General features: G+C 45.1%; 1 protein-coding gene across 3 annotated transcripts in view; it reads right to left on the bottom strand.

Moving 5' to 3' along the window:
- The window catches only part of RRAGD (Ras related GTP binding D), a 44766-nt gene extending 25365 nt beyond the window's left edge, over positions 1-19401 (bottom strand). The window contains exon 1 of one of the 3 annotated variants that reach the window (XM_003897901.4): positions 18772-19401. In XM_003897901.4, the coding sequence (XP_003897950.1) occupies positions 18772-18919 (148 nt within the window). In that variant the 5' untranslated portion in view covers positions 18920-19401. Of the gene's footprint in view, positions 1-18083; positions 18442-18771 lie in introns of those variants that run through there. The other 2 variants (XM_017958103.3, XM_009205652.4) reach the window with 2 other exon arrangements.
- Positions 19402-22863: the final 3462 nt, after the last annotated feature.

The following is a 22863-nucleotide window of genomic DNA, read 5'->3' on the forward strand; positions in this document are numbered from 1 at the left end:
GATGGTGGTGAGGGGTGCATAACATTCACATTGTTATGTGCCCCTCACCACCAAAAATGGTTAAAACTGTAAATGTTATGATGTGATATATATTTTATCACAATAAAAATTTGGGGTTTCCTCAGTTTCATCATGGCTAGTACTCAACAGCCACATCCAGCAAGTGGCTAACATACGGGACAGCACAGACACAGAGCAGCAGTCCCCAGCCTTTTTGGCACCTGGGACCAGTTTCATGGAAAACAATTTTTCCAGGGACCAGTGGGGGTGGCGGGGTGGTTTCAGGATGATTCAAGCAGGTTACATTTATTATGTACTTTATTTCTATTATTATTGCATTGTCCTATATAATGAAATAACTCTCAAGTCACCATAATGTAGAATCAGTGGGAGCCCCGAACTTGTTTTCCTGCAACTAGACAGTCCCATGTGGGGGTGATGGGAGACGACGACAGATCATCAGGCATTGGATTCTCACAAGGAGCATGCAACCTAGATCCCTCACATGTGCAGTTCACAACAGGGTTTGCACTCCTATGAGAATCTAATGCCACTGCCGATCCCTTGAGCCCAGGAGGTCGAGGCTTGAGCCAAGGAGGTTGAGGCAGTAAATGGAGGAGGTTGGGCATGAGAAGGAAGTCAGTGCCCCCAGTGCTAGTGATGCCCAGAAGGACAAGGAAGTATCCCCACTACCGCCCTAAAAGTCCTCTCACCTCCCCTACCTCTCACTACAATGTGTGGAATAGAGCACTATCAGAGGTGGACACAGTACCATCTTCCCTCCAACATTTCCTTGAACATCAAATATTCGAGTAATGCCAAGATCATGGAAGACAATATAGACTCAACAAATGGAAGAATGTACACCTGAAGAAGCAGAGTTAATGATGGAATCAGAGCAAACTGTCAAGCTAAGTATACTTCAAATACTCAGAGATATGAGAAAATATGGCATTCATGAAACAAGAACAGACAGTTTCAGAGGAAGAGCAGTTATCAGACAGTTTCAGAGGAAGTGCAGTCATGAAAAAGGGGTATATAAATCTTGGCAATAAAAATGTATGCATTAAAAAGCAGAATAAACACAGATGAAGACGGAAATAGTGGACTGGCTAGTCAAGTCTCTCAAGATGCAGTACAAAAGATTAGAGCCCTGGAAAGTATGAAATCAAAGTTAAAGTGGCATCAGGAATAAGATTCAGAAGAACCATTATTCTACCAAAGAAGTTCCAAAAGGAGAGAATGCAGAATATGAGGAGTAAGCAACATTTGACTAAATAATAGATAATCCTTTCCTATATTAACAAAAGATAAAACTCAAAATGAACAAACTCACAAAATAAAATGGAGAAACTTACACAAAAACAAGCCCACACTTAAAAAAAAAATCATAGTGTAACTTCAAAATATCAAGGATATCTATAGGAACAAAAAGAGAAGTGAAAAAAATTAAAAAGCAAGGATAATAATAAAATCCTTAGAAGGGGGAAACAATTACCTATGAAAGAACCAGAAAGACATCAGATGCTTATCAACAACACAGATATGAGAAGACAACAGAATAGATCTTAAAAAGACAAAAGGAAAAAAAAATCTGTGAACTCATTAATATACCAATCATATCATTTTTCAAATGCACAGTGAAATAAAGACATTTTCAGATATTCAGGGACTCAGAAAGTTTATTGCCCACTTAATCCCTTTGAAAGAATTACTCAAGGATGTAACTCCTGAAAGAAAAATACACCCAAAATGCCATACAATGTAATCAGCAATGGAAAACAATGAATGGTAAAAGAGAGGTAAGTCAAAGAATGTTATGGTTGCTGCTAGAATAGCATAGTTAAGTATTTTTTTTTTAATTTAAGGATAACCATTTCAAATATAAATATGTACCAAAATGCATTTTAAAACAATCCAGAAGGATACACAGCAAATGGCAAAGTGTAGGTAGAAGGAGAATTTAGGGGGATCATGAAAGGGAATTTGGTTTTAATTTTAAAAATGAAATATATTCACATATACAATTAAAATTGGTTTTGAAAAGAAAAGAAAAACAATTTTTAATGTCTAGGGAGTCATGAGGGACACTGAAATGGGAAGGCGGCCAGGCCTGGTGGTGCACACTTGTAATCTCAGCACTTTGGGAGGCTGAGGTTGGAGGATCGCTTGAGCCCAAGAGTTTGAGACCAGCCTGGTCAACACAAAGAGACCCTGTCTCTACAAAAAATTTAAAAATTAGCCGGACATGGTGGTGGGCATCTGTAGTCACAGCTACTCGGAAGGCTGAGGTGGGAGGATCCTTTGAGCTCAAGAGATTGAGGCTGCAGTGAGCCATGATTGTGCCACTGCACTCCAGCCTGGGCAACAGTTAAGACCCTGTTTCAAAAAGAAAGAAAGAAACAATAATTTGTTGGACATGGTGACACATGCCTGTGGTCCCAGCTACTTGGGAGGCTGAGGCAGAAGGATTGCTTCAGCCCAGGGGTTTGAGATCAGCCTGTGTAATAGTAAGACCCCCAACTCTAAAAAACAGAAAGAAGGGAAAAGAAATAACAACTTAAATCTATAGAACTATAATCTGTCAATGAAAATAAGTAAATAAAACAAAATTTACAAAGTAAAAAGAGACAACAACTGACACACTGTTTTATGTTTTAATTTGCAAAGCTTGGACCTTTAAGTTTAATTCCAAAGAGGCACAAGTTCACTGAAAACCTTTCATATTCCCTTTCACTTTATTTGCCAAACACAAATGTTTCAAAACATAAAATACTCCTTAAATTGTGATCTCAACTCCACATTTTCTCTTTCAGCTGTGCTCTTAGAGTTTGTTTTATGCTTACAATAAATATGTGGGTTAATGGGCCCAAAGTAGTTGCTTGGTAAATGTTGGTTAGACAAAAAGATATGTAAAACATGGTTCCCATCTTAGAGAAACTTAGAAATTCAGTCCAAACTATGAGTGTTGGTGTAAAGACAGACAAATAGATCACTGGAACACACAGGGAAATAAACCCACACACACACAGACAACTGATTTTTCACCAATAGGTAAAGCCACTTCCATGAAGAAAGGACAGTCATTTTCACAAAATGACTGATGGACCAACTGTACATCCATATGCCAAAAAAAAAAAAAAAAAAATTTCAACTCATATCAACTCAAAATTGGTTGGCCTAACTGTCTAAGACCTAAAACTATGAAACTTCTGGGATAAAATATTTATGACTTTCCATTAGGGAAAATTTTCTTAGATATGACACCCTCCCCCAAAAATTGGTAAACTGGATTTTATTAAAATAAAACTTCAATACCCATGAAAACTAAAAAAATAAAATAAAAAGAAAGAAAAGCACAACAAATCCAAAAATGAAGAATCTGTTGGGACTTAAAAGAGAGCAGCAATTCTCAAAAAAGTAATAATCAAGTAAAAGAAAAACATCAAATGACATTGTTAAGTAATAAAGACAAGACAGAGGAGAAGAAAGTATCTGCAAATCATGTATCTGGGAAGGGACTTGTATGCAGAATATATGAAGAACTCTCAAAACTCATTAATAAGAAAACAAATGACCCAATTTTATTTTATTTATTTATCTATTTGCTGAGACAGTCTTACTCTGTTGCCCAGGCTGGAGTGCAGTGGCTCAATCAGAGCTCACTGCAACCTCCACCTCTCAGGCTCAAGCGATCCTCCTGCCTCAGCCTCCAGAGGAGCTGGGACTACAGGCACGCCCCATCACACTGAGCTAATTTTTTGTAGAGACGGGGTTTCGCCATGTCGCCCAGACTGGTCTTGAACTCCTGGGCTCAAGCAACCCATCCACCTCAGCCTCCCAAAGTGCTGGGATTACAGGCGTGAGCCGCTGCACTCAACCAATGACCTAATTTTTTGTTGTTGTTTGTTTTTTGTTTTTTTGAGACGGAGTCTCGCTCTGTCACCTAGGCTGGAGTGCAGTGGCACGATCTTGGCTCACTGCAACCTCCACCTCCGGATTCAAGTGATTCTCCTGCCTCAGCCTCCCAAGTAGCTGGGATTACAGGCACGCACCACCATGCCCGGCTAATTTTGTATTTTCAGTAGAGACGGGGTTTCACCATGTTGGCCAGGTTGGTCTCGAACTCCTGACTTCAAGTGATCCACCCACCTTGGCCTCCCAACGTGCTGGGATTATAGGCATGACCCACCACACCCGGCTGACCCAATTTTAAAAGTGAAACAAGCAAAAGATTTGAAGAGACAACTTGCCCAAGAAGATTTATGGAAGGTAAAAAAGCACAGGAAAAGATACTCAGTACATCATTAATCACTATAAAATGTAAATCAAAACTATAATGAGATACTATTACATACCCACTAACATGGCTAAAATTAGGAAGACACAGAGTAACAAGTGTTGGCAAGGATGTGGAGGTACCAGAACTCTCATGCACTGCTGGTAGAAATGTAAAATGATACTGTTTTGGAAAGCAGTTTGGTGGTTTCTTAAGAAGTTGAACACACACCTATCTTATTATCCCTTCCATTCCACTGCTGAGTTTTTACCTAAGGGAAATGAAAGTTTTTGTCCATATAAAACATGTACACAAAGATTCATAACAACTTTATCTGTAATAGTCAAAAACTGGAAACAACCCAAATGTCCACAGCAGGTGACTAGATACACAAATTGTGGTGCATCTCAGCAATAAAAAAAATAAACTATTGATACACATAACCTGGATGAATCTCTAATTATGCCAAATGAAAGAAACCATTACTCCTCTTTCATAAATTTCTTTTTAAAAATGTAAACTAATCTAATCCACAGTGGCAAATAGCATATCAGTGGTTACCTAAGAAATGGAAGAGGCAGGGCCGGGCACAGTGGCTTATACCTGTAATTCGAGCACTGTGGGAGGTCAAGGTGGGTGGATCACCTGAGGTCAGGAGTTCAAGACTAGCCTGGCCCACATGGCGAAACCCTGTCTCTACTAAATATATAAAAATTAGCTTGGCATGGTGGTGGGTGCCTGTAATCGCAGCTACTTGGGGGGCTGAGGCAGGAGAATCACTTGAACCCGGGAGGCGGAAGGTGCAGTCAGCTGAGATTGGTGACAAGAGCAAAACTCCATCTCAAAAATTAAAAAAGAAAAAAAGAAATGGAAGAGGCAGTAGGCAGTAAGGAAATGTCAGAGAGAGGAAGAGGTATGGGAAAATGTTTGGAAGTGATGGATGTGTTCTTTATCTTCATTGTGCTGATGGTTTCACAGGTGCATACATATGTGAAATATGTATCAAATATGTGTTATTTTATGTCAATTAATTGTTGTAATTGACAGTTACAGTTGTTATTAAAAAATGTAACCTCAGAGATAAGAACAGAAACCTTAACAGTTATAGTTGCTCTGCTATCACCTCCCAAACAGCAAGTGTTTAATCAATGCAAAGTAGAGGGAAATACTTGTGGGCCAAGGGAGAGACCCACTGGATCACACAGATTACGAATGCAGATTTAAAGTACTGCAGAATTTGGATGGGGTTGAGAGAAAGAGCGGGCAGGAGGTCCTCCAGAAGAGGGAAGTCCAAATGTGAGCAAAGGCACAATGCCTTGCATGGAACAGGAAAATATGCATGCAATGAGAACTCATGGCTATCATGTATGAAGGTGCCTACAATGTGCCAGCCACTACTTTAGGCATTCTACATGCTTCATCCCATTCATGCTCCTTCAAGAACAGATACTATTATCTCCATTTCACAGGTGAAGAAATTCTGGTTTTGGTGGAGTGTTCACCGAGAGCTCTCCCCACCAGAGCCTTCACCACCAATCAGAGCCTTTACCACCAATCAGTTCTCTATTTGTCACATTAAATACTAAACTCTACTTTAATTTGCATATCTTATGACTTAAAGTTTACAGGCTTAGAAAGGTCAAGTAACATTCAAACTGAGGACTGGCCCACTCACGGTCTATGCATTCTCTTTCTGCTGTGCAACACTGCACCCAATTAATGCAAGCAAAACTCCTCGTTAAATTATGTGCAAGTGCAAAAATATTCAAGTGTTTATAAATGCCTTTCTTCCCAATTTATACAGCTAGATATGGGCATAGATTTTAATGTTTCTCCAGCACGGTCTGTAAGTCTCTATGTGGTATGATCATCCACGCTGATGACCTGTAGAAGTTGAATCTCCTCCTCCTGGGAGGGTGGCGAAGTGACAGACACCACTGTGAAGCGGGGAAGGAGTATGCATGCATGTTTACATACACAGAAACGCTGGGGAACTAAATACACATACGGCTGCAACAACACATACAGCTGGAAGTATTTCCTTTTCCCTGCCTGCCAAATTCAAGCACGGGCCACCAACCATTAAACAGCTGAGAAAGGGTGGCCTGGATCAGCAAGAACACCATCAACTTTGCAGGGACTCCCTGGTTCCGAACAGATGCATTTTATTACATTCAGCTAGGGTGTATGGAAATACGCTGTGTAGGCTGGGTACAATGGCTCACGCCTATAATCCCAGCACTTTGAGAGGCCAAGGAGGGCAAATTTCTTGAACCCAGGAGTTTGAGAGCAGCCTAGACAACATGGCAAAACCCTCTCTCTACTAAAAATATATGTATATTTTTTAATTAGCAGGTTGTAGTGGCTCGTGCCTATAGTCCAGTTACTCAGGAGGCTGAGGTGGGAGGATCACCTGAGCCCAGAAGTCAAGGCTGCAGTAAACTGTGATAATGCCATTGCACTCTGTACCACCATGCCCAGCTTTTTTTTTTTTTTTTTCTTTTTGTAGAGACAAAGTCTCCCTATGTTGCCCAGGCAGGTCTGGAAGTCCTAGGCTCAAGTGATCCTCCCACTTCAGCCTCCCAAAGTGCTGGGATTACAGGCATGAGCCACTGTTCCCGGTCTGGGCTGGACATTTCTACAAACTTCACTGGCCCAGTGAGGGAGCATAAGTCTGTTCTACCCCTGAGGAATCTCGGGGAAGGAACCTGCCTAAGATCATATGACTGGTCATCTAAGTGCTCACCCAGAACCTTCACCACCATCTTTCTGTCTGTAACATTTAATACTAAACTGTAGTCTAATTTGCCTGTCTCATGAATTAAAATTTACCGGGGACCTTCTCCTTGAGGTGTTCTACAAAATGGCTTCATTCCAGCTGCTCTTCAAATATTTTATATCTGTGATTTCCAAACCTTAAGTCAGAACACATTAATCTTCATAAAATCAATTTGTGGGGATTAAACAGCAACAGCATTAAACAACGACAAAGACATTAAAAAAGAAAAAATCTAGAAAATATTGGAGCACATAGTATAGCATAAGAGTAAAAATACGGCTTAGTGAAACTTTCTTGGGTTTATTTACATGTATGTGGGTACTCGTTCAGAGTATAAATGTTTTTTACTGTGGGCCAGGGTAAAAAATGTTGTAGGCCACAACTTTACATCAGGAAAGGTTTCTTACATGTCAGAAATGGACTGCTGACAAAAATCTTCCCTCTAATCTCCTCCCACCCTCTCCTCAAGTATCTTCTCATAGAGCCCGGGTAGCTTAGCCCCAGTAAAGCGTTAATCTGAGGATCCAGGGTTCAACTACAGGCACTTAAAAAAAAAAAATTCCCTACAGTACAGCTCTGAGTTCCCCAAAGGGTCTCACTCTACAATAGGCGTGGTAGAGGCAGAGAGCTTATGCCAGTAAGGGAGGCACCTCAGCCTCTCAGCCTCCTGCAGAAGGCTGGGCTTTCTCCACCGACACCTCCCTAAGCATTAAGCTCTGTCTCAGGCTTCTAGGCAGGCAAAAGAGAATGAAAGATGACAGCCCCACTGAAAGGAGCAATCAGGGGACAAGTCTTTAAAAATCTGCTATGGGAGGGCTCCCCTTCAACCTACCCAGGAAGTTGCTGTAGTGAGATGAAATGTACAAGAGGGCAGTTTGTTCTCATTTCAGGAAGGTTCCCTGAACACTGGCCAAGCGTGAGGCAGGGCTGCAGATACAAAGAAAAACAATTCATCTCCCAGCAATCAGAGGGGAATACAGACATGAGAAACTGGCAATTACCATGCACAGCCAGCTAGGTGTTCTAGGCACTGAGAGAGGCTCCCTGGAGGAGTAGTATCTGAGTCTTAAAGAAGAGGAGGCATGGACCAGATGAATGAGGGAAAGGTTGTTCCAGGAAGAGATTTGCAAGTTCAGGAAACTGGAGGTTAGGGAATGCAGTTTGAAGGCAAGATGAGGCAACACTATCCAGGGGCTTCCCCACAGCATTTTTTTTTTTTTTTTTTTTGAGACACAGTCTTGCTCTATTGCCCAGGCTAGAGTGCTGTGGCATGATCTCAGCTCACTGCAACCTCTGCCTCCTGGGTTCAAGCGATTCTCCTGCCTCAGTCTTCCGAGTAGCTAGGATTACAGGCACCTGACACCACACTCAGCTAATTTTTATATTTTTAGTAGACAGGGTTTCACCATGTTAACCAGGCTGGTCTCGAACTCCTGACCTCGGGTAATCCATCTGCCCCAGCCTCCCAAAGTGCTGGGATAACAGGTGTGAACCACCTTGCCCAGCCCCCCACAGCATTTAGAATAAAATCCAAATGCCTTCTTCTCCCCCTCACCCATGCCTGGTTCATCTTCTCCACTTGTTCCCTCTCCTCCAGCAACACTGGCCTTCCAGAAGGTTCCTCACCTCAGGGTCTCACCTTGCTCTTCCCCCCACCTAAAAGAGCTCCTTCTCCAGTTCAGCCCAGCTGCAATGTCACCCCCACTGCTAAATCAGGCACTATCACTTCCTGGGCCATAACCCTGTGCCTTTTTAATAGTCCTTATTACTATTAATAGTCCATCTTTAGTAAGTTTGTCTTCCTGTTTGTTTACTTGTTTTTTGTTTGTCTCTCTCACATATGCACAGGCAAAATACAAGGTAGCACATGGCATGAGTTCAATACATATCTTTGAAGAAATTGGTTGATGGAGAGGTGACTGGCTAGCTCAGGAGTGTGATGCTGGGATGTTTGGATTTTACCCTAAAGCATTGAGGAAATCCTCAGAATTTTTTAGGGGGGAGTAGGGGGACAGAGTCTTGCTCTGTCGCCCAGGCTAGAGTGCAGTGGTGTAATCTCAGCTCACTGCAACCTCCACCTCCCAGGTTCAAGCAATTCTCCTGCCTCAGCCTCTCGAGTAGCTGGGATTACAGGCACACACCAGCACGCCTGGCTAATTTTTGTATTTTTAGTAGAGACGAGGTTTCACCATGTTGGCCAGGGTGGTCTTGAACTCCTGACCTCATGATCCGCCAGCCTCCGCCTCCCAAAGTGCTGGGATTACAGGCGTGAGCCACCAAGCCCGGCCTGGAAATCACTAAGGATTTTAAGGGGAGATTAATGTGATTTACATTTCATTAAATTCACTCCAGAAACACTCCCTTGCGGGAGCCAGGATGGAATTAGGAGGTTGTTCTAGAACATGAATGACAAAGAACTAAGGCACAGGCTGTGGAAACAGGCAGAAGAAATGGACTTGTGAGCTCAAATCCGTGTCACATTAGGCATGGGGGACAAAAGAGACAGAAGCCCTGGGTTCCTGACCTGGCAGCCCATTCACCAAGAAGGTTAGGGGGACGGAGCTGAAAAAGTATTTGAACTTGTTGAGTCTGAGGGGCTTGCTGGTCTGCAGCTTACATTGGGAAAGGACCCAGGGCCTCAGAAGGGAGGTAAGAATGTGACAGGCTTGAAGCAGGGAATGGAGGCTGCTGAGCTAGCCCATGCCTGATGGTCCTTTCCCCTGACTTCGTTGGGTGAAAGTGAGGGCATTATTTGAGGAGTTTTAGCCTTGGCCACAGCTCAAAAATTAACCCACTCCAACCTCTCATCAACCAGCGGTTGCCATTTACTGACTGCCTACATAGCACACAGTGTCATGTCTCAAGGTGGTAACACTCATCCTTTACAAATATCAATGACGCCTCCCATGCAGGTACTCATCAATGGCCATGATGTTTCAGTCAAGCAGGCTGAGTAAGCTCTAGAGATCTGATATACAACAGGGTACCTACAATAGCATATTGTATGCTTAAAAACTTAAGGCAGATCTCATGTTAGGTGCTTTTACCATAATGACATTTTAAAAAACTGTCAAGACATAAAGTACCAATTCAAAGGTACTTAGGGAACATCCAGGCATTAAGAACCTTTATGTCTGTGGAATATTATAAGGCAACAAAGTGGTCTTTACCTGGGGATATATACATTTTATATATATAGCTCTGTGTGTGTGTGTGTGTGTGTGTGTGTGTGTGTGTGTATGGCCATGGATGATAACAGACTTCCTGATTGGTTTTCTTTTTCTTTTTCTTTTTTTCTTTTTTTGCGAGAGAGGGTCTCACTCTGTCACTCGGGCTAGAATTCAGTGAGTGGCTCAATCACAGCTCACTGCAGCCTGAAACTCCTGGGCTCAAGTGATCCTCCTGCCTCAGCCTCCCAAGTAGCGAGGACACACCACCTCCACCACACCTGGCTAATTTTTTAATTTTTTAATTTTTTTCGGGGGGGGGGCGGTAGTTAGAAGCAGGGTCTCGCCATGTTGCCCAGGTTGGTCTTGAACACCTGGGCTCAAGCAATCCTCCCACCTTGGCATCCCAAAGTGTCGGGATTACAGGCATCAGCCACTGCGCCTGACAACTTCTTGATTTAAATCTTTATTCTCTATATTCAGAAAACATCAATGTGGCCTTTTGCCGTTTTTCCCATATGGGTTATTACACACATACTTGAAGAATAAAAAACAGTTGCCATTTGAAGGGGTATTAGGTATTGGTAAGCAACTTCTGCCTTTCTATAAAATTTTAATATTATATTCCAAAGGGGGCTGTATTCCTATTAGTCTAACATTTGGGCCCAATAGCCTGTGTAACACAAAGTACAGAAAAATATGAACACATGATTTTGCAGTTTGTAACTTAACAAAATTAAAATTGTTGTTAAAACAAACTGAGGCCGCAGTGCTTACCCACAGCAAACACTCAATAGATGTTTGTTGAGATGATTACGTGAAAGTGACTGAGCAGAATTTGAGGCTAAATTAACTGAAGCTTTAAAAAGAAACTTCATGTCTGACTTTGGCCCAGATCAGCACTTGGAACTGGGTATCAAGAGGATCAGCTTTATGCCTAGGTGAAGGTTTATTTACTGTGGTCAGGGACACCAAACAGACCTCATATCTCCTACACTCGGTGCTATCAATACCCAGATTGCCCAAAGATCCCAGCCTTCAAACTGGACTGCTGTAGACCCCAGGAAATTCAATCACCCAAGGAACAGCACTATGGGGAGGGGTCATCAAATTGGGCCATATCAATCTTTAATACCTGAAGGCTAATCACTTAATCCGGAATTATCCAGTAACCAGCAGAGCCCTGTCAAAAACCAACAGGCCTTAGTAAATAGAAAAAGAAGGGAGAAAAAGATGGATTAGTGCTTTGAGTACAACAGGGCTGCCTGGGGACCCCGCCTGACTGATCTGAGGGTGAGGAATGCTTACAACAAAGAAGAAACCAGAAATCAGGAAAATGGGAATTGAAAGCCAGTGTTCACCTCCTTACACAGCTCTTAAGGCTGGCCCTGCCATCCTAAGCTCAAGGGTCTCTCCGGGAAGAATGAGAGATCATATGAAACGCACTTCACAAATTCTAGTGCATTATACGATTGAGAACTATTATAATTAAGGAGAGTTCTCTGAGAGGTAACATGTTTGAACAGGCTCAAAACAGGAAAATAAACTATTTAATGCAAGAATTAAGATAACATAGTGGCGAAGTGATGGCAAGTGGAATGGCTGAAAAAGCACGGTGTTAGTGTCAGACTAGGGTTCAAGTCCCAGCTCTCCATCTACTAGCTATGTGACCCCATACATGTCCCCTTGCCCATGAGCCTTCATTTCCTCCTCTATCAGCATACACATGGACACGCACACAGACACACAAGGACACATACACAGGCACAGAAACACACACACTCACTCCCCTTCCTTTTTTCCCACTCCAAGCCTAGGCAACAAGAGGGTCTTCAGTGGAATGTGACTATAGTAAGAGGCTCATTCAACCTTAAGGGAAAATTAGAATTTCTTCGCTATTAGTATTCTGTGGGATCAACAAAGGCTTAAGCCTCTATGTGCTTTCGGTTTTAGGAAGAGGCCTCTGGTGTGTTTCTACTTGCTCCTTTAAATTTCTGGAGCTTATGTTGATCAATGGAACGACTTACACATTCAAGACCCAGGAGTTCAATAACAAATTCTAACCCAAGTGAGAATGAATCATATGAATAATAATACTACTACTAACAAGAGCTATGCAAAAATCATGAAGATTCACCGTTCATTTGATTAACTACTTAGCAGGGAAAATTAAATGCAAACAGAACACATATTTTTCAAAGGCATAAAGATTTTTGAAGGTGATTCTTTTATTTATGCATGAAAACTAAATCTTTATGAAATCCTCTCAAATCACACTGGCAGATAACTTAAAAACATGATAAATACCACATATGAATATTTCCTTAACATATGTATTCAGTAGCAGTCCTAATGATAAGGGGAGTGCTGGGAAGGGAAGGGTGTGGTCCCTTTAAATGATTTGGAAGGGAGAAGGGAAGTGCCAGGTAGAGAGGAGGGCGTGGTCCCTGGCTAGGGCTGCACCCCCACAGGCCTAGGTGAGGTCAGGCATTTCCAGCCCAAATGTTGCAAGACCACCCTGGCCTGCCACATCCCTGTCCTGTGCCTATAAAAACCCAAGAGCCTAGCAAGGCAGACACAGCAGCAGCTGGACATCGAGAGGAGCACATCAGTGGAGGAACACACAAGCGGCTGGAAATCAAGAGGAGCGGATGGGTGGAAGAAGATTCAAGCCGCTAGACGTCGAGAGGACGTTGGAAGCACACCAGGTTGGCCAGAGTAGTCAGAAAACAGGTGCCTGACTCCAGGGGAAAACCATCTCTCTTCTGGCTCCCCCATATGCTGAGAGCTACTTCTACTAAATAAAGTCTTGCACTCATTCTCCAAGCCCAGGTGTGATCCGATTCTTCCGGTACTCCACGGCAAAAACCCAGGATACAGAAAGCACTCTGTCCTTGTGACAAGGCAGAGGGTCTGACTGAGCTGGTTAACACAAGCCCATAGACAGCAAAACTAAAAGAGCACCCTGTAACACATGCCCACTGGGGCTTCAGGAGCTGTAAACATCCACCCCTAGACACTGCCGTGGAGTTGGAACCCCATAGTCTGCCCATCTGTGTGCTCCCCTAGAGGTCTGAGGAGGGGAACACTGAAGAATCACGCCAGACCCCCATCACACACCCTGCGAGGGGGACAAGGGAACTTTTCCCGTTTCACTAATATGTTCTGATTTACTAATGTGCCTTCTTACAAACTTTTTAACCATCACTTTGAGAGTGCACTAAGGTTGGCTTTATGCAGTCCTCTATTTTACACACTGAGAAACGGAGCCGAAGTCTTTCTCGGAGGACCACAAGAGGAGAAGGTCGACCAGCAAGCACCCTGGACCCTGTAGCCCAGAAGTGAAAAATCTTTTTGTCTTTTGAGTGTCACAGCAGAACTAGGAAAGGCCATTACAAGAGAGCTCTAAGGCTATGGCACAGGAGGGAGAACAAAAATATTTTTTAAAAAAATAAAAGAATACCAAAAGAATAAAGGAGGTAGAGAAGAAAGAAAGAAGAGGCCTGGTGCGGTGGCTCATGCCTGTAATCCCAGCACTTTGGGAGGCCAAGGCAGGCAGATCACTTGAGGTCAGGAGTTCAAGACCGGCCTGGCCAAGATGGTGAAACCTCATTTCTACTAAAAATACAAAAATTAGCTGGGTGTTGTGGTGGGCACCTGTAATCAATCCTACCTATTGGGGAGGCTGAGGCAGGAGAATCACATGTACCCAGAAGGTACAGGCTGCAGTGAGCTGAGATCACGCCACTGCACTCCAGTGTGGGCAACAGAGTGAGGCTCCATCTCAAAAGAAGGAAAGAAAGAAGAAAATGAGCAGGAACGAAGTGGCTATGCTAAAAGTGAAACTGTCACCAGCATTTGCTATGGGCTGGGGGAGGATTGAATAACACGGTGGTGAACTTGGGGCAGACTCGGTTATCTTTGAAAGACAAAAGATGATCTCTCAAACCCAAAGCCATCAGCTCTTATCCAGAACTTGTTGTTTGTTTATGCCTCCTGTTTCCATTAGACTACCCTCTATCTAGTATTAAAATGGAAGAGATCGCTAATAAAAGTAGAGAGTTAGTATTCTCTGATGCCCTGAATCACTGACACAGGTTTATAAAACGTCTGATATAAAAAGATACTCTCTAAATACAGGCATTCAAACAAGTATTTACCTAAAGTTTAACTTTGATCACATCATGTTAAACTATTCCATAGTTTCATCTGTTCCAACTCTTCTGTATTTCCAGGGCCAGAAGCAAATCCAAGAGAGAAGCTGTGTCCAAAGCTGTAGTCAACCCAGCTCTTTTCCGATAAGGCAGAATTAGAAGAAAAGGGGCTTACATTTCAACACACTTGATCCTCTTCTAAACTTCGCTCACTTCTAGCCCATGATAGGGCAGTAGAAAAGTCCCCTGGTATCTCTGAGCCATGATTTCAGTATCAGTATAACCATTATCTCTACTTCCAAGGAACAATGAAAAGGTGAAGTCACTAATAATCTTTAAATATTTTAGGAAAAAGCCATGCAGTCATGCATGCCTATAATCCTAGCTACTTGGGAGGCTGAAGCAGGAGGATTGCTTGAGCCCACAAGTCCGAGACCAGCGTAGGCAACATAGAGAGACCCAGTCCCTTCCCCACAAAAAGCTGACATTAATGGACCAATGATTAATATATATGAATTAGGCCGGGCGCGGTGGCTCAAGCCTGTAATCCCAGCACTTTGGGAGGCCGAGACGGGCGGATCACGAGGTCAGGAGATCGAGACCATCCTGGCTGACACGGTGAAACCCCGTCTCTACTAAAAAAAATACAAAAACTTAGCCGGGCGAAGTGGCGGGCGCCTGTAGTCCCAGCTACTCAGGAGGCTGAGGCAGGAGAATGGTGCAAACCCGGGAGGTGGAGCTTGCAGTGAGCTGAGATCCGGCCACTGCACTCCAGCCTGGGCGACAGAGCGAGACTCCGTCTCAAAAAAAAAAAAAAAAAAAATATATATATATATATATATATATATATATATATATGAATTGCTGGATTCACCCCATCTACATCCTTCAGGAAGGAAGACCCTGGATCTTTCATGCCTCCAGAAACCTACACACAGTCAGTTCTTCAGACCCTAACGGTGTGCACAGGCTGCTATGAAGACAAAGACTGAACTTCACCGGACTGTGGGTGAACAGCTACGTTAAGCCAAGTTTCTCCTAAAAAATGGGAGGGGTTTTGGGGGGAAAACAATTATACTTTCTGATTAAATATGATCTTGTAATTGCTTTCCTTGTTATTACAGTTTTTAAAGCACAGTGATTTATTAAAAGATTTAAAGTCCATGAATCTAAAAATAATCATTATTTTTGGTGCAATTTTTTTAACAGCCTAACCATTGCCTCCCCTCTGGGAGTTTTATCTGGAGTGTGGGGATTGAAGGTGAGACTCACCTTACCTGTAATTAACTACCATGAAAGCAAGGTTGAGAGGTGCCCAAATCTGCCCTAACAGAACTAATGTGCCTGAGAACACTTTTGTTATTCATGAATAAAATATGGAGTGGAAGCCAGAGAAGTGCAATTTAAGTCTCACCTTAGTTGCCCTATGTTTTCAAACTTAGTACAATGTGGTAAAACTTACAAGGCGCACTCGGTTTAAAAATAAGATCAGAGGTTCCTTTATAAGTCCCACAGACTGAGGGAAATGAAAACTGCTTTACATAGCCACCTTCAGTCCGCTTCTCTTGCACAGCTCCTGATAAATTGCTTTGCAACTTAACTGGCAAGACTAGTTGGTCCCACATCCCACCCTCAGCCTCCCACCTGCCAGGGTAGATTTCTGAACTTAGTGGGAAAAGCCCCAGGTCTCCACTAAGTGCAGGCACTAAACCAAGCTAGGAAGGGGAAAGAGGAGAGGGGTCCATTACAGAAATGCTTTGCTAGTGGTTCAAAGTATATCTTTTCTCAGAATAGGTCCTTTTTTTTTTTTCCTACATTCTACTTCTTAAGTTTGAGAGTAGGTAAATGTAAATTTTTTTTTTTTTTTTTTGAGATGGAGTCTTGCTTTGTTGCCCAGGCTGGAGTGCAATGGCGCAATCTTGGCTCACTGCAACCTCCGCCTGCCAGGTTCAAGCAATTCACCTGCCTCAGCCTCCTGAGTAGCTGGGATTACAGGCGCGCACCACCACGGCCGGCTAATTTTTTTTGTTTGTTTGTTTGTTTGTTTGTTTTTAGTAGAGATGGGGTTTCACCGGTAAATGTAAATTTTACCAAAAATAAAACAAGATTATAATGCAACACGTGAATCAGCCTTTTGAAGCGCACAGGAAGGGAAGTCACAAATCCCAACCTCCCCCTCCCAAACCTCACTCCCCAGACCATATCAGCTGCCCTGACAGCCATCAGGAACAGTCCTCGCTGGAATTGCTGACTGAGGAGCCTGTCTGCCACTAGAGAGCAAATGTTCTGACAGAGATTCTGCATCAAGGCCTAAACCCGAAAGTCAAAGCCAGGAAAATCTGGAAAGAACAGAGGTCAAAATATAATGGAGGAAATCTGAGCAGACCACCTATCCACAGCAGGCCCAGGTGGACAGAAACCAGGCTTAAGCAAAGTTTGCCGAGCAAACATGTTGCTTTTCTCACAATATAAATACATTTAATCCTTTTATAGCAAGATCCCAAGCTGATCCCAAGAGCTCATTCAGAAGGATTTTATTATGCAAGTCACCAAAAATCAGTTACAGGCAAGTTTGCCTTTAGGTTAACAGCTAAGGAGCCTGGAAGTCTGGGCTCTGGGAAAGCCCTTTGTTCCGGGAATCCCGTCCCTCAAGCAGGGCTTTAATTTCACTTCAATTTCAAGTCCCCAAATCAAATTTTAAAAGTGCCCACTTAAAGAACTGCAGAATAAACGAGGGGTCCAATACTTTTTCTGGACCCTCCAGGCCTCAGGACAGTATCAAATTACAGGGCTTTCCCTCCTGGATATGGCCCCTCCACCCCCCACTGTTTTTCTTTTTTAAAAAAGAGAATCCCACACACACCCTACTGTGTCCACCATTTCAAATACCTTGCTAATACATCCCTATTCTGCATCTCTCTGGAGTCTTCTAAGAATCTGGGAGGAGCTAACAACGGAATTTGAATAATAATGAGGCGACTGAACAATTTAATTACGGAAGGTAGCTCTAGAGACTCCAATAAAAGGGCTGAAAGGCTTTATCTACAAAAATGTGGCCTGGTGCTCAACGGTAAGACCAATTACCGGGAGTGCACAAGACAGAAAGCACAAAGGTGCACACATCAGTTTAAGCAAATGAGGAATCAGCACAAATCATCCAAGAGAGAAAACACTATGAAAAAGTGTTTTCATAGTGGGAAGGCTGCTTTCTCATCTACCAGGTGCAAGGCATAGTTAACTTTATTTCCTTTCTGATTCATTGAAAGTCGTGCCTGCCAGATGTAGAATACTGAAACTACCCTCGTGAGAAAAGCTTTGTATAGAGAATTTAAAATAAGTTCAGTGAATTCTCAATAAAAGTTCTTTAAAAATCAATAGTCACAAAGGTACTTGTATCTCTCACACGATTTCTTCAGTGTGAAACATTAAAGTTAGTTCCTTCTCTTGGATGCATACAAGTTTCACTAAGAATAACATCATGTTTAACAGCCGCTTTCTATTGACCTTTCCAAGTGACCTTACAATAAAGGAACTTTTGCTCACTTCTGAGGGAAACTAAAAAAAGTTTAACCTTTCTGGAATACCAAAAGGCTCTCAACTTCCTTAGACCTTAAGAAAACGCAGGAAGCCCCCACAAGCTGAACGATTGCTAAAACCCGCTTCTAGAACAGGAAAAAGAGTTTGCTTCAATGGCAAAGAATTACCCCGCCGCGCGCTCCCTCCCGGGCAGGCACTGCCATGTCCAGGTGGTGATACCGAGAGCAGATAAGGTGTCCTGACAACGGTGTTTGCGTGGATCCCGGGAAACCTGCGGCCACTCGGCGACTCCCAGAACAGCTTGGCGAGCATCCCCCCGCCGCCCCGCGGGTCTCCCCAGCCAACACCTGGGTGGACCCCTCCTGCGGCGACGCGGGGCGAGACTGACACCCGCAGCTGCCGACGACCCTGCCAGTCACGCTGCCGCCGGCTGCCTTTTTTTAGCCACGACATCTGACCCTGGCTTCAACAGCACCGTTAAGGGAGAGAGGTCCCAGGACGCGCCCGTGGTCCCCTCCCCTCCCCAACCGCCAGACGCTGCGGAGAACTTGGGGTGAGGGGCGCGGGAGGCACCGGCTCTGAAAGGGGCAGAAGCGCGCGCTCCTCCGGCCCAGACGCTTCCTCCCTCCTTCCCCTTTTCCACCGATCCTGGTTGCCCCTCCGCCACCAGCACCGCGCTCCCTCATTTGGCAGCTCGAGGTCATGCTTCTGGCGTCCCTCCCCACCCCAACCCCTCAACTCCGCTCCCCTGGACCCCCTCCAAGTCGGTGACCAGCGCACTGCCGGTCTGGGGGCGGGAAGATGCCAAGAGGAGGAAAGGGGCGCGAGCCGAGGACGCGGGGGCCGGGCGCTCACCTCCCTCCTCTGTGCCGCTGTCCGGATCCGCGTCCGAGGAGTCGGGCCCGTCTCCGTAGTCCGCTAGCCCCACCAGCTCATCCTCCTCCTCCTCCTCCTCCGCGTCGTCCTCGTCCTGCGGCTGCGGCTTCCCCAGCACCTGGCTCATCGCGCCCACCGGCCGGCCGGCCCGGGGACGGCGGGGGTCCCGGGGTGGGGGCCAAGCCTCCTAGCCGGCCGTCCGCAGCCTATTTCTGAAGCGGAGGTTTGTCTAGAGCTCGGCTGGGGCCGGCGGAAGCGGGGGCCGCGCGTCCCCCAGCGGGCGGCGCCCAGGTCCGGGTCCCGCGGTTCCCAGCGCGCCCGAAGCCCCCTCCCCCGCCCCGCCTGCCGGCGGAGGAGTCAGCCGGAGCGCGGCAGTTCCTCCCCGAGGAGAGAGAGAGAGAGACTGCGTGACCCGAGTCACCTGACACACACTGTCACACACTCACATACACACCCCGCACGGGCGCGCGCCCGCCCGGCCGCGGGCACCACTCGGCGGGGCGCTGGGCCGAGGACACACACGCACACGCACGAGGAGAGCAGGGAGGCGCGGGGCCCCTGCACCCTCCCAGACACTCACACGCAGACACACGCCCAGTACACGGGGCCCCCGAGACGCCGCGCCGTCACCCACCGCGGCTGCGCGCCAGGGGCCCCCACGCGCCGCTTCTTCACGTGGTCCCCGCACAGGCGGGGGAGGGGGCGCCGCACACCCTGAATGTCCCCCCGTCGTCCCACTCCCACACGCACACACATCCGCAGAGCCCAAACCGTGGGCGGATGCCTCCTGCTTACAGTCCCGAGCTAGGGTCCCAAGTGGGTGGCCTCCCAACACTGTGGCGCGCCCAGATCCCCCACCCCAGAGCAGCGTGCCCAGGACACCTTGTGGACGCTCAAGAGCCCCAGGCGGAGAACTCAGATAAATGCATAGTGGAGGCGCAGTCTCCATAGCAATTGTCTTTTAGTGTGCCTTTATGGTTCAAAGTGCTTCCCACCAAGAATATTCAAAAAGCAGGCCTACCCAGATGTAAATGTTTCTGAAGAAATCACATGACTCCTGGCTGCTTAGACTAAATAATTCCTCTGCAGCCTTTTGGAAAAGGTCTCAGTGTATAACATACTCAGGGGCTATTCATGGCCACCTCCTCATGTCTCATTGTTGCATAGACTGTAATCCCACATAAATAAAATATTTCAAGGCTTTTGTGGGAGTAGGGGAGTGGCGGTGGTGGGGGGGCAATTCTCAAATAGGAATAGCAGCAACGTGGAGTGAGACTCTAAAACCTGCATTCCTCCTTCACAAGCTTTTCACCACGGAACACACTGTACCCACCCTTTCTGGGTACTGCAAAAAATCACGTGGATGAACTTCCTTCTGTGGAGTACAATAAGAAAAAACCGGCTGGTCAGCATGATGATCCAGCTCCTACAGGTGCCAGCAGCTCAGCCGGTGGAGCAGTGCAGAACCGGCGGGAAGAAGCTCGGGCAGGAGACTTTCGGGGGCCCAAGGGTGCTAACCTCCATACGAAACATTTATTAACCACCTCCTATATGCCTGGGGCTGGGCTAAGTAGGGGGTCCAAGAATGCTCAGGGCCGTGTTCCTGCCCTGAAAGATCTCGCAGTCTACCAAATCATGGCTCATGTCCTGGATTTTTTTAATTTCTGAGTGTAGAAAGTGGATGCAGACACTTTCCAGAAGGTGGCTGCTTCTAATTGGAAAGGTCCTGAGATTTTCCAAGGGAGGCAGCCACTATAATTTGGTATGACTGTATCAGTTAAGGTCCTTCCCAGGATTAAATAGATGGTACGTGCAAACTGAAGCCTTCAAGTGAAGGAACAATTTACAGGGGTGTAGACAGAGTTCAGGGAATCAATGCTGGTATTAGCAATAGTGGGAAGAAAATACCACCCCTAAATTTACAGGAGTGAAGGAAGGGAGCTATAGTCCTGGAGAGGGGCCGCAAAACAGGAGCTGTAACTGATGAGGAAGCTGCTGCTGCCAGCATTGCCTCACATCAAGAAGAGAGCAAAGAAATACCCTGACCTCTCTCTCTCTCTCCATCCATCCTCCCTCCACTCTCCTGTGTCTCCCATTGGCCAAACCCATCTGGTAGCCAGAAGGCAAGGGAGACTGGAACCTAGTCCAGGACAGAGGTTGGTTAGGGAGGGCAGGGAGTGGGTCCCAGGGTGGGGTGAGGTGCAAGGAGCATCACCAACACAAGCAGGCACTACTTACTCCCATCAGAGGCAAGTTACTTAAGCCCTTCTGAACTTGATTGTTTATCAATAGAATATCACTCCTTGTAAGGATTATTAGGAAGATTAAATGAGGGGAAAAAAATCTCAGGTACTTACAAAGCTCATTTCCTAGGAGTAATTTTCCTAGCCTATTTTCATCCCTTCCATCAAAGGAAACCTCAGGGAGGAGGGCCTCCCAGAGTGTGGCTGAGGACTTTCAGCTATCCTATAGCTAGCCCACCAGCCTCAAGAGGCCTTTGAACTGGCCTGATTCAAACTGCAAATAACAATTTAGGAGATCCTAGAAGACTGTTCAAGGTCAACCCAGACTCAGATGTATAGGGCATTCCTGGGCAGGTTGCCAAGTGTGTATGCCCCATGGACCCAAGGGATCAGGAAAGGGCAGGTCATAATCCAACAGCCCCACTGTGCCTATGGACCAGAAAGGACAGAAATGTCTGATGATCCTCTAACTTCCCCAAGAAGAGAGATCTTAGGAGGAAACAGTAGATTGTGGCACACTCCAAGATACTTAAGAATTGGACCATTCTTTTTTTTTTCTTTATTTCTTTCTTTTAACATAGAGTCTCACTCTATCACCCTGGATGGAGTGCAGTGGCACGATCTCAGCTCACTACAACCCCTGCCTCCCGGGTTCAAGCGATTCTCCTGCCTCAGCCTCCCAAGTAGCTGGGACTACAGGCATGCACCACCACACCCAACTAATTTTTGTATTTTTAGTAGAGACAGGGTTTCACCGTGTTGGCCAGGCTGGTCTCGAACTCCTGACCTCAGGTGATTCACCCACCTCGACCTCCCAAAGTGCTGGGATTACAGGCATGAGCCACCACACCCGGCCTGGACCATTCTTAAGAATAGAATAAAACCCCACAAAAAAAATCAGTAGAAGTCAAATCCTCAATTATATTCTACCCCAAGCTAGATAAAAGAGTCACATACAGATTTAAGATATTCTAATTTACTACCATTTCAGAAATGTATAGTTGAACAGAACAGGAAAAGCTTTGATTGCTTTTTTCTTTTGCTGACATCATTTCAGTACTGTCAGCTTTCAAAGAAGAGATATGTTGAAAATATCCTAGAAATAGAAGTTCTTGAATTTAAAAAATCATGTGTGTAGAATCTTTCTGAATTTAAATAAAAACTGAAAAAAAACTACAAGAACCCCGAAAGCCTTTAAGACACTCAGCGTGGGATCTGCTCAGCGCATTGGCTGCTGCCTTGGCCGCTCTGGACTGGAGCTCAGCCTATGTCTAGGGATGTCTCCCCGGGAGAGTGCTCCGAAGAATGTGAGGATTTGTCTCTGGGCTACCCATGGTTCTTGCTGTTGTATGTAACCATGGCAAGTATGTAACCATGCCTTATACTTGACAGGTGCTTAATAAATGCTTATGGAAAGAAAGAGAGAGGGGAGAAAGAAAAGAAGGAGAGAAGGAAGGAAGGGAGGGAGGAAGGGAAGAAGAAAAGAAGGGTGGGAAGAAGAGAGGAAGATAGTATATGGTTCTTCACACAGATCTAGCCTATTTCTAAGAGAAACTTCAGGAAGAAATAGCAGCCAAGTTTTCTACTTGCTCCAAACCTTGAGAAATGCCACAGTGTGGGTAAATATGAAGTGTTAGCTATAAGACAGCAACTAGGAATGAGCTGACATGCAAAAAGAGCATAAGTCTTAGGCCTTCATCTGTCCAAGACTGCCTGAGATCTGAAGAGACTTCAATATCACGATGACTAAATGCTTATTTTATTTAAACTAACTTTTCCTTCTAAAAATAAAAAAACAAAAAAAAAAAACTCTTAACTTTTAGGCATT

The sequence above is a fragment of the Papio anubis genome, chromosome 6, assembly GCF_008728515.1.
Source record: "Papio anubis isolate 15944 chromosome 6, Panubis1.0, whole genome shotgun sequence".
Lineage (NCBI taxonomy): Eukaryota > Metazoa > Chordata > Mammalia > Primates > Cercopithecidae > Papio > Papio anubis.